We start from the raw sequence: 12,352 nt of genomic DNA, 5'->3' as shown, positions 1-12,352 counted from the left end.
GCTTCTAGTCTCTCTAGGTTTAATATATTGTTTTTCCCCTGTAAGTTCTTGAGATGGAAACTTAGCTGTTTTTTCAAAAAGCCATTCTTTTCTAATGTACATTTAAGCATAGTTTTAGCCATATCCCACAAGATTTTTTATTTAACATTTTTATTACCATCCAGATAAAAATATTTTCTGCTTTCCATTGGGATTCCTTCTTTGACCTGTGGGCTATTTAAAAGTATATTTTTAAATTTCAAATATGTGGAGATTTTTCTAGGTTTTTTTTTTTTTCCGCTTGTTTTTAATCTAACTTGTATTGTGGACTTAGAACATACTCAGTGATTTCAGTCCCTTGACATTAGTGTGAGTCTCATTTTATGGCCCAGAATGTAGTCAGCATTTGTATATGCTCCATGTGTCCTTAGAAAAAAATTAAATTCTATAGTGTTCATTTAATTTTCAATATCCTTATTGGTTTTGGTCTCCTAAACTGAAAAAGGTGTGTTCAAATGTATCATGAGTGGATTTATCTGATTTTCCTTGTAGTTCTGTTGATTTTTGCTTTATTTATTTTGCTGTTTTTAGGTGAAAACAAATTTAGAATTATATCTTTCTGTTGTTTTGAATTTTATGTCATTATAAAATGTTTATCTGTAATCATGTATTTTGTTTTAAAGTCTACTTAATCTGATATTTTAATATCAGACAGCTTTCTTATGGTTAATTTTTGCATAAAGTATATATATTTTTTCATCTTTTCACTTAAACCTTTTTCTATCCTTACATTTAAGGTATTTCTCTTGTAAGCAGCATGTAGTCGAGTTCTATGTGTGTTTGTATTTTCAGTCTGACAGTTTTTGTCTTTTAATGGAACATTTAGTTTGCTTGTATTTAATATAACTACTTATATATTTGGGCTTTAATCTCCTAGCTACTTACTGATTTTTATTTGTCTACCTGTTTTGCTTTGTTTCTGTCTTTGTTTGGATTATTTTTCATTTTTTCTCTATATTAGAGGATATAGTAATTATATGCATGCATACCCTCCATTATTTTAGTGGTTACTCTAGATAGTAGTACTTTGACTTATCAAAGGCTAACATAAATTTCTTATTTTACCTCTTTCCAAGTAAGGCAGAAATCTTAGAATACTTCAACTCCAATGACCCTCTTTACTTTTATGCTATTGCTGTCAAGCATTTTTCTTCTATATGTGTTTCAAACCCTGTTACAAGATATTATTTTTAACGTCAATATTTATTTAGATATCTCACAAATTTACCCTTTCTGTCAATGTTGATACTCTCCTTTCCAGGCTTCCATGTGGCTCATCTTTTCTTTCTCACCTGAAACGGTCCTTTACTTCACAGAATTCTAAGTTGGCATTTATTTTCCTTTAGTGCTTTAAGGCTTCTCTTGTTTCTGATTAGAACTTTGCTGTCAGTCTAATTGTTGTTCTTTGGCAGGTCATGTCCACCTATTCTTTGGTTTTAAGATTTTTCTCTTTGTCCCTAGTTTTTAACGGTTCTGCTGTAGAGTGCCTCAGTGTGGCTTTCTTTTTGTCTATCCTTGTTGTTTATAAAACTTATTAAATTTATGCTTAATCTTTCATCAGCTTCAGAAGATTCTCAGACTTTGTCTCTTTAAATATTGCTTTGGGCCTATTTTCTTAGTCTATAATTCTGGTTTTAAGCATGTTATCCCTTCTGACATCGTTTCCTCTGTCTCTATAGTCTCCTGTTTTTCCATTCTTTCACTTGCATGCTTCTTTCTATGTATTTTCATCTGACTTAATTTTCTAGTTCACTAATTCTCTATTCAGCTGTGTGTAGTCTGCTTTTAAAGCCACCCATTGAGTTTTTCAGTTCTAGAATGTCCGTTTGGTTCTTTTTTGTAGTTTACAGTTTTCTGTCTAATTCTCAAATTTTTAAAAAATATCTGAATACTCTAAGCATAATTATTACTTTAAAGTCTGTGTCTGATAACTGTATTATCTAGATCTTCTGTTGGGCTTTTCTCTTAGCTCTTATCCTTGGTTTTTGTGTTGTGGTTCCTTGTTTTCTCTTCTGTCCATTATTTTTGATTGGATACCAAACATTATATACGAAGAATATATAAAAATAATTTGAGCTCTTGTATGATAATATCTTCATCTAAGTAGTATTTGTATTTGCTTCTGGCTTTTGATTACATATATACTAGCAGTTCTGGATTACTTTAATTCAATATAAAGATGATTTTAACTTGCATTTCAGTGCCTGTGAACGCTGGTTTCTTTGCACTTCACCTTAACTCCTAGAGAGCAGCCCTTCAGAGCTATAACCTAAAGTGTATAGGGATTTCTTAATGGGCTTTGGACTCCAGTTTTCTCCTCTAGCTCTGAAAGGTCAAAAGCTCTGCCCAGTTTTTTAGCTGCCTATTCCAGAATCAGTAGAGGTCGTTGGGGAAAGCTTCCCCAAATTCTGGACTTTACTTAACTAATTTTCTTTATTCTCCTGGATGTTGTCTCCCTGTGAGCTCTTACAGGCGGTCATACAGATTTTTTTTATATGCAGTTTTCAGCTTTTCTGGTTCTGATTGGGAGGGTAATCATGCTACCTCTGCCAATACTAGATGTGAGAGTCTCTTATTCCTTTAAAACAAAAAACAAAACAAAACAACATTTTTTCAGTATATGGTGTATTCAAAATATATATATTCTGCATTTTTCTAATATGTCAATTCAGTTACTTAAAAAACTGGCTTTTGCTGCATTCTTTTTCTTGATTTTATTATTCTGAATAGAGAAGAATGCCATCTAAGCCTTCTCTTTATATTTCTATTATATTGTCTATTTCTTAGAGAAAATGGGAATATTAGGGATCCATAATTCAAAAGAGTTTTAAAAATATACTTAGTAGTAGTCATGTTTAATTGAAATTATTTTGAGCAAATGAACATTAGTAGTCAGAAGTTCTGGGCTCTCTTAGTGGTAGGTTACCGTACACATTGCTAAAACATTCTATCAGACACCCTTCCATTGTAGACCATTGGAATCCTGGGTCACAACATATCCAGATTTTTTAATATAATCCCTATAGATATCATGGAAAACTAATAAACAGGATAAACTTGTGAAGAGATTTAAAGTCCTAATGTATTACAACTTGTGCTTTTTGGAATTTTATCTGTAGATCTGTTACATGAAGTATTCAGGTTTAAACAACTTTCTAGTACACATCCTATGTCAGGGGTCCTCAAGGCCACCCCCATGTTTGCAGGTAACTTAGCATACAGTTGTACTCATGGCTAAGAGTTATTACAGTGGTATAATAAGGACATGTACCTGGATCATAAGAGGAAAGGCACAGTTGGGGCCTAGAGGAATCTTTGTGCAGGCTTTTTTATGCTGTGTCCTTCCTGTGAGGTCACAAAGAGCTGTCTTCCCCTAGCAACATAAATGCATGTGTGCAATATTCCTGCCCAGGGGAACCCATTTTGGTTGATTAGAGAATGGTTAGAGACTCAATGTCCAGGTTTTTATTGGGCACTGGTCACAAAGGCACCCTCTGCTGAGCACATACGCAAAATTCCAGAGTCCCAGAAGGAAAGCAGGTAGTCAGCACAAAAGCCACCCTTATCATTTAGGGAAAGTTTTATATCTTGGAACTGTTTACCAGACAACATTCCAGATGCCAGCCCAGGGCCATCCTTGCAAGCAGGTCTTTCTAAAGATAGCTGTCTCAGCCAGCTATATTAGTTATTTTTCACACACATGCCTAAAAAGACTGTTGAAATTTTCTGTAAACATTGTATGTAGATATCAAAGGTCTGCATGATAATTTCTGCTTTGATCATTAGTAGAATGTTTAGATTAAATTTAGGTAGCTAAAATGAGTGATTATGTCTTAGTATGTTCCATCCACACAGCCTTTTACTAATGTGCCAGTGTCTATTGTCAGTTTTAATGCATGTGTGGGAAGAATCGGACGGTGTTAGAACATTTAGTACATTTAAAAAGAATGTTTAAGAAAATTAAATTACAGTGGGAAATAATCCATTATGAAAGGACACTTCAGATGTCTCCTTTTAAAGTTCATGTTGAACCACCCGCATATTTTTTAGGTTTCAGTGGACTTGTTTTTCTTACGTGAGTTTTTTGAAGAAAGTATTGTACTTTGTTACCAAGATTTTTGACTAAAACAGCTGAGGTCCACTTGGCAATCAGAAATACTGAAAAAATAATTTCTGGCTCTTAGAATCAAATTGGAGACTCTTAGGTGTTACAGACTAGATTTCTTATTTATAAATGTGGAGTCTGACCCAGAAAGTTAAGTGACTGTCAGCAAAACTGTAAATAGCTGGTTAATTTCATTTCATCAGTTTTTAGTTGTAGAATATACACTTGAAAACATTACTGAAAAATATCAAGAGGCCGTGGATTAATTTTGAATTTCATTTAGTGACTTTGAATATCTTTTCATGCCTTATTTTGTCATTTCGTTTATTCAAAGAATTTAACCAATATTTTTTCCCCCTGCTGTGTGTCAGACATTAGCTTTAGGTGCTGGGGATCATTTTTTCTTATTTGTAATCAAATTAAAGTATGTCCCATTGAGGGCAGCTTGGAGCTGCCTGCTTTTCTTTAGACTCTAAAGTATACATATGTATTACATTATATCCTGGTCCCTCAAATATGTTATCTCTTTTTTTCCTCCTCCTTAAGGTAATACTGCATTGCATGATTGCGCAGAATCTGGAAGTTTGGACATCATGAAGATGCTTCTTATGTATTGTGCCAAGATGGAAAAGGATGGTTATGGAATGACTCCCCTTCTCTCAGCAAGTGTGACTGGTCACACAAATATTGTGGATTTCCTGACTCACCATGCACAGACCAGCAAGACAGAAAGGATCAATGCTCTAGAGCTTCTGGGAGCCACATTTGTAGACAAAAAAAGAGATCTCCTTGGGGCTTTGAAATACTGGAAAAAGGCAATGAACATGAGGTACAGTGATAGGACTAATATAATTAGCAAACCAGTACCACAGACACTAATAATGGCTTATGATTATGCCAAGGAGGTAAACAGTGCAGAAGAGCTAGAAGGTCTTATTGCTGATCCTGATGAGATGAGAATGCAGGCACTATTAATTAGAGAACGTATTCTCGGTCCTTCTCATCCTGACACCTCTTACTATATTAGATATAGAGGTGCTGTCTATGCAGACTCTGGAAATTTCAAACGATGCATCAACCTATGGAAGTATGCTTTGGATATGCAGCAGAACAATTTGGACCCTCTAAGCCCGATGACCGCCAGCAGCTTATTATCTTTTGCAGAACTGTTCTCTTTTATGCTACAGTATAGGGCTAAAGGTCTGGGAACCACTGTTACATTTGATGATCTTATGGGCATACTGTGCAAAAGTGTCCTTGAAATAGAGCGAGCGATCAAACAAACTCAGTGTCCAGCAGACCCATTACAGTTAAATAAGGCTCTTTCCATTATTTTGCACTTGATTTGCATATTAGAAAAAGTTCCTTGTACTCTAGAACAGGATCATTTCAAAAAGCAAACTATATACAGGTTTCTTAAGCTGCATCCAAGGGGGAAGAATAACTTCAGCCCTCTTCATCTGGCTGTGGACAAGAATACTACCTGTGTAGGGCAGTACCCTGTTTGTAAATTTCCATCTCTGCAAGTTACTGCGATACTGATAGAATGTGGTGCTGATGTGAACGTCAGAGACTCGGATGACAACAGTCCCCTCCATATCGCTGCTCTGAACAACCATCCAGACATCATGAATCTCCTTATTAAATCAGGTGCACATTTTGATGCCACAAACTTGCACAAACAAACTGCTAGTGACTTGCTGGACGAGAAGGAAATAGCTAAAAATTTGATCCAGCCTATAAATCATACCACATTGCAGTGTCTAGCTGCTCGTGTCATAGTGAATCATAGAATATACTATAAAGGGCATATCCCAGAAAAGCTAGAGACCTTCGTTTCACTTCATAGATGATAATTTGACTGTTGAAGCACGACTTGGTAACAGTTGTTTCATAAATGAGCACTGTTGTGGTAACACCAGCATTCATTTAGCTTGATTTCATCGTGCTCTCATTGGCTAAAGCATTGTAAGCATCAAATTTACAGGATTGGTTTCCCAGTATTTAATATAAATATACCATATAATATATTGTTTGTGAATTATTGAGAAATGTAATCTCATATTCAGATTTCTAAAATTGTCTGCCAAAGGCTTATCCATTCTGGTTTTGTTTGCTGTTGGGTGTTTGGAACAGAGTTAACCATTTTTCAGTGGTGTCTTTATACTTTTCTGGTTTGTGAATTTTATACAATTGAATGTCTTTTTTGTGCTTCTTCCTTCTCTTCTCTGAGCTTCTCCCCTGTTTCCACCTCATTTTTAACTTAACCATTTCTACTTATCAATTTCTTTCCCCTTATGGATCCATGTTAGGTTGTACAAACTTTATGGACTTGTTACCATTTGCAGTTACCATAAGTGCTTTATCTTTTCTATGCACTGGCTTCAACTTGACTGTTGTATGTTAGCATATTTTCTATGCAGCAGTTGGTCACCTTCAACTCTGAAACACTGCTAAGTATGTTACAAAGTTCATTTTACGAAAGTACTCTTGTAGCATGACAATTTTTAGAGCTACAGGTTAGCTACCAGAGCTCAAGCTTTTTTGTTGTTTTTTTCTTTACATCTGAAGTTTCTTTCTCTAATCCACTGAAATTATTGTGTGCTAAATTTGGGAAACAAAGCTATTCTAACTCATTAACCCAGTTGAAATTTAGGTCTGTCGTCTTAATATATCATGCAGTAAAAGGAAGAATCTTTATAAAGTGACCCACCTTTCATGCTGCGCCAGCATTGTCCTGCTTGTGCTGATGATGTGATTAGGTGTAGAGAACTTGCTTAAATTTAACCTCAAAGTTTTATCACACAGCTTAATGAGTCACACTGAAATATTCAGTAATTGAACTGCAAATCACTTTTATTTACAAAAAAGAGCTGAAGCATGTCAGTGGCATGATGCTTGCCAAGCCAGATCTAGGCATCTAGGATAATTAAGGTATTTTTAGTACGCAATTTACTGCCATAGTATCAGAGGTCAGTAACAGTGTTCCTTCTTTCTTCAAGCTTAAGTATACCTTTGAAGATAACTTGCATGAATTACTTTGGTCTCAATTATTTGTCACCCTAATTAAACACAAAAGGTTGCAGTGCTTCCTCTTCCCTTACTGAAAATTAGCTTTTCTTTTCTCTTTCTTTTTCTTTCTCTTTCTCTCTTCCTTTCTTTTCTTTCTTTCCTCTCTCCCTCCCTTCTTTGTTTTCTTTTTTTTTTTTGGATTTTTTTTTTCACAGCTTTGCTAATGCCACAGAAAGGGCTCTTTTAACTTAAGAAAAAATAAGTGAAAAGTACTAAAAAAGATTCAGGTAATTATCATTCAGCACTTTATTGTTATTCAGAATAAAATTTATGATGGCATATTTGCCCTGCAAATGTCTTAATGAAATTGTTCTGAATAAAAAGCTCCTTATTGGTTTGAGGAAAAACTCAGTTTACCTGTGAGTTTAATGAGCCTGATCACTTGGATTTTTGTGTTAACATTTTATTCTGAGGGTTGATGTAGGGGTATTTAAGGAGTCATCATTGCAAACAGTCACATTAGGTTTATTTCATCTTTACTCAGTAAAAAACTTGTAATGAAGAATAGTAAATAAACAACAAAGCATTAGACTTACTTTCTGGTTAAATAATTGAAGTTTAATTTTTTAAAAGATATCCTTACTCATTTTACTAGGTTGTATATTTAATTTCACCATTGAAAAAGGTGATTTGGATATAAATGGTTGCTCTGCAACCTTTTGATGAAGAGATTTTAATATCTTGTTTACTATAGGAAAATTTGATGAAATATTTGAACTGCCACATAAATTAAGAATAGTTTGTGATTTAGATAATTATTCTAGAAATATCAGATATCAATTTTTGAAATCATTTGCCTCTGACCTTCTGGAATAAGAATTATATGCGTGAACAGCCTTTTTTTTTTAAAGAAAGGAAAATTTTGCAAGTACAGTAAATCTACATTAGTTGATCTCAATAATTTTGGGGTGAATGGTGAGCAATTGGATTTTAAGTGATATAATATTTCTTTTTTTGGGAGGGTGTAGGAGGGCTTACATGCTCTTATAGTAAGGCACATCTCACACTATTTTATAGGTGAATTTGAATTGTGCAACTCTAGTATAAAATAAGGATTTCTTTACATAGCATTTTCCCACCACTGAATATAGATAACTTAGAACTATTCCTCAGTCTTGATAACTGAAATGCCTTATTTCAATTAAGATACAGTTCTCTATTTGCCATCTCCCCAAATGATGTTAGGAGCTCTTGAAAAATCACTTAGTTTAAAAGCTCAAAATTGTCCATTTTATTTTAGAGGAGGTTGTTTCATAAATGTGCCCTCAGACACTGTTTAAGGCCTTTGTCAGGAAGTATTCACAAAATTGTGAGACTGAATTTTTAAAAAAACTTAAGTTTGTGTTATTTTTTTTAACCAACAGATGAGTAATTTAATAATGAGCTAATTGTACTCTCAGCTGTACACTGTAGTATGGTAATGTTGGCTGGAGCTAATGTATAAGTTTTGGTTGCATTTCCATAAAAATCCCCTGTTAAGGCCTGCTGAATTTTAGATGTTCCACTCTTGATCATTTCTGTAAAAGAAATGGTCATTTTATTTAGATGCCAGTCTACATTATAAAGACAAGTGGATTACAGATTTTAAAAATAGTCATTTTCTTATCCATAAATCTGACAGGGACATTAGCCCAAATCAACCAAAGGTAATTTGGTGCCCATTATGATTTTGCAGTTAAGTGATTGCTCACTTGTAAAGTGACTTAATGTATAATGTTTTCGAGGCCCCCATCTCCTGTGACTTGGGAAAACTGTTGAGGTTATATTTGAAAAAGTAGCTCTTTAAAATAATATTACCCAGCAGAAGCCTTAGGTTGAATTTTACAGGTATAATAATCCTTTTAATTTCCCCAGAATTGTGGGGGCCGGATGAGATAATAACCATATTCTTGTGCATTGTAACAGCAGCATTATTGCTTGGAACTTTAACCATTTTAGTTACTAAGAAAACTAAAATTAATTGATTGTCATCTTTTTCTTTTTGCCCTCATACATCACTAAGCAACTAGTTTCTCTCCCTTTTGTCAATTCCCATTGTGTATTTTTCCAAAAAGTACTGTATTCAGATGCCAGCCAATAAACTGTCACACAATGGAAAATGATATGCCACAACATTCATTGTAAGGTTTAATAAAATTCAATTTGCGCCAAATACTAGTGTATTCTTATTAACTCAATACTTGACTGATGTTATCTTAAGGCATATGATAGTGGACTCCTTTCTCAAAAACACCTACTGGTAATTTATAGTCAGTTAGAACTCACGAGTTAGCATTTATTATTATACTAGTATGTAAAAAACAAAGATGATTTATGTAGTTTATTCTAATTTTTTTTTCCAGTAAAGAGCACAGAAAGTAAAGATACAGGAAGATTTTTGTTGTGGGATGCATGGGAGAGGGACTGCTTTTAACTCTTGTTTTTTAACTGGTCTAACTCAGTTTTTTAACTGAGTTTGATATTAAGTATCAGAAGTATATCATAAATATATTACTATGAAGGTAAATTTTATAAATTTATTTTCATCACTTTTAAATTGCAAAATGTAAGTAGTCCTTGTCTTTTCCTTATCTGTAAGTTTCCTAATATAAGAAGCTTTAACAGATCCAGAAAATGCATAATTTCTAAACTCCAGGCATAAATTGAAATATTCAATTGTATGGGCTTTCCCCTTTTGAATCATTAACTTATCCATAACAAATACAGGCTTTGTCATAGTTTTCACAGGACCCTTTGAAGCGTTAGTCTTCTTTACCCTTGGTGCTATGGTTGTTCCCAACTACCACCACCAATATTTAAAAGGAAATCTTAGCAAATATATAAGGCTAAGAATATTTTTAAGGATTTGAGCAAAAAAAAAAAGTTATTATATCCTTTTTTTCCCCTCCATTTCTGCACATTTAGAATGTTCTTTCATGAGTAATATGGGGTTGTGGGAATTGTGAATTGGTTCCTGTGTGCCATGTTACGTTCTGTTTATTATAAGGCTCTTTTAAATAAGATTTTCTCTCCCTAAATTAACTCAGCTTTTAATAATTATCTCAATTTAGTTTCTTAATATAGAATGTCTGATTTAAAAATAAAACAATACAGTTCCATGCCTTAAAAAATTGAAAATTTAAACTTTAAAATGGGATACACTTCAGATACATATGTTCACATTAAAGAGGGATTTGTAAGTCAAGGAGTGGAGTGGTTTAAAGTATTTCACATTGCCAAAGATGAATTAAAAAAAGATAGTCTATTATAAAAACATTAACAAAACTTCCCAGTAATGTCTCTTCTAAAGTGAGGTCTACTTGATTTATTTTAGACATAATTTGAGCCTTATTTTATTAATTTAATTTTTTCCTTTTCCAAAAGAAAATTTTGTTCATAGCAGGTTCCCCTCTTGTTTACATTATAGTACCAATTGATCCTAGGATTGATACTTATTTCTAAAATCCTTTCATCCATATAAACGAATGGGTTTGTAGATTATAAAGTTATAAAGGATACTTGTGATAATACCTAGTTCAAAAACTTGGCACCTGATTTTTCTTTTTCTAAACAAAATGTAGTTAACATATTCATTACAAGGGATTAACTAAAGACAATTGAAAAACAAAACTAAAATGACACCACAGCTTAAGATAACAAAGAAAGGACAGACCATCTAAGGAAAAACCAAGGCAACAGTGAAAGAGGCTGGACAGCTGGAGTCAGGGTTCTCACAAGGAGACCTGCTTTAACTAGACTTTCTTGCAGGTACTTACAGGTTGTGGGTATTTCTAGAACTTAGGAGCATGTGTGTTCAGAGAGCTGTCGAGGTTGGGTTCTAGTCGGTTCTGCACGGAGAACAGGTGGTCCTGATGTCACACAGGTGGGCCCACTTGTTCTCGGAGATGTCCAGGCCGACGTGAGCCTCGCATCCACGTGGCGCTGGTACAGGGCTGAGGAGCTTCACTGCGCACGCGCTGCGATGGAAGCCACCCAGAACCGCAGAGACAGACCTCAGGTCTTCGCAGACTGTTCCCGCTGCTCCGTGGATGGACCTCACCCATGTGGAAAGGACTGACTCAGGGTAGGCAGAAATTCCCTTGTCCCTAGACTTCCTGGGGGTCACCAGCTCCTACTGGAGCCTCTTTTTTTTTTTTTTGGCGGTACGCGGGCCTCTCACTGTTGTGGCCTCTCCCGTTGCGGAGCACAGGCTCCGGACGCGCAGGCTCAGCGGCCATGGCTCATGGGACCAGCCGCTCCGCGGCATGTGGGATCTTCCCGGACCGGGGCACGAACCCGTGTCCCCTGCATCGGCAGGCGGACTCTCAACAACTGCGCCACCAGGGATGCCCCCACGGGAGCCTCTTGCCCACAGGCTTTCGGCGCCCCAGCTCGGGTACGTCCCACTCCTTTAAGGGCGGCTCCGATCGATCACCTTGATTCTTTAATAGCAGAAGTAATACCAGTTCAGTATTCAGTCAATAATATTGAATTCCTGCAGTAACAGACACTGTGTCAAATGATTATACTATTCACTGTAGAAGCTTTTCGAAAGTAAAAGAAAACCACCTATCTCATACCTCTCAGTTATACATGGTTAATGCTTAGGTATGTTTTCTTTTCTTTTTTTTTTTTTTGTTCTGTTTTAAACCTTAAGTTCTTTCAAGACAAATTCTTAAAGCAATAGGTGGTAGCTAAAATTCGAAAAATAGAATTAGGTCAAGAATGAATTTAGATGAGTGTGACCTGTTTATAATGGAGTGTTAAGGGAAAATTAAGCATATTCTCCATGCTCTTTCAGGGTAATCTTCGCGAAAAAATCAATTAGCAAAATAAGTCCACATGCATTGTCAGTAGGTAACAATTCCTTCCTGTTTATCTCTGAAATAGCTGATGTTAGGATAGCTTCTATTCATCTAAATACAACTTATTAAAGAAATTATGGAAGCTTTAGTTACACATAAAGAGCTTATATAATACATGTAAACCTTTCTGATTTTTCTATAATCTTAAAAATAAGCTGATATTTCTCATATTTAGTTCTTTTTCTACATCACTGACTTTGAACAAGTCTTGATATATTTGAATTATGAAAATTTTATTTTACAGATGAATTATACAAACTAGTAAGAGTTGTAGAATATTTTTATTTCTATG

The 12,352-nt window shown here is 34.8% G+C and overlaps 1 protein-coding gene across 4 annotated transcripts in view; it reads left to right on the top strand.

Moving 5' to 3' along the window:
* FEM1C (fem-1 homolog C) overlaps positions 1 to 7,749 on the top strand; it is a 49,904-nt gene extending 42,155 nt beyond the window's left edge. For 3 of the 4 annotated variants that reach the window (XM_029218160.1, XM_029218158.1, XM_029218161.1), the window contains one exon: positions 4,691 to 7,743. In XM_029218160.1, coding sequence (XP_029073993.1) covers positions 4,691 to 5,997 — 1,307 coding nt within the window. In that variant the 3' untranslated portion in view covers positions 5,998 to 7,743. Of the gene's footprint in view, positions 1 to 4,690 lie in introns of all 4 variants that reach the window. The other variant, XM_029218159.1, reaches the window with a different exon arrangement.
* Positions 7,750 to 12,352: the final 4,603 nt, after the last annotated feature.

This window comes from Monodon monoceros, unplaced genomic scaffold (assembly GCF_005190385.1).
Source record: "Monodon monoceros isolate NGI ecotype Baffin Bay Population unplaced genomic scaffold, NGI_Narwhal_1 Super_Scaffold_12, whole genome shotgun sequence".
Lineage (NCBI taxonomy): Eukaryota > Metazoa > Chordata > Mammalia > Artiodactyla > Monodontidae > Monodon > Monodon monoceros.
Note: the sequence above shows the minus strand (reverse complement) of the source record. Positions and strands in the feature narration are given on the sequence as shown.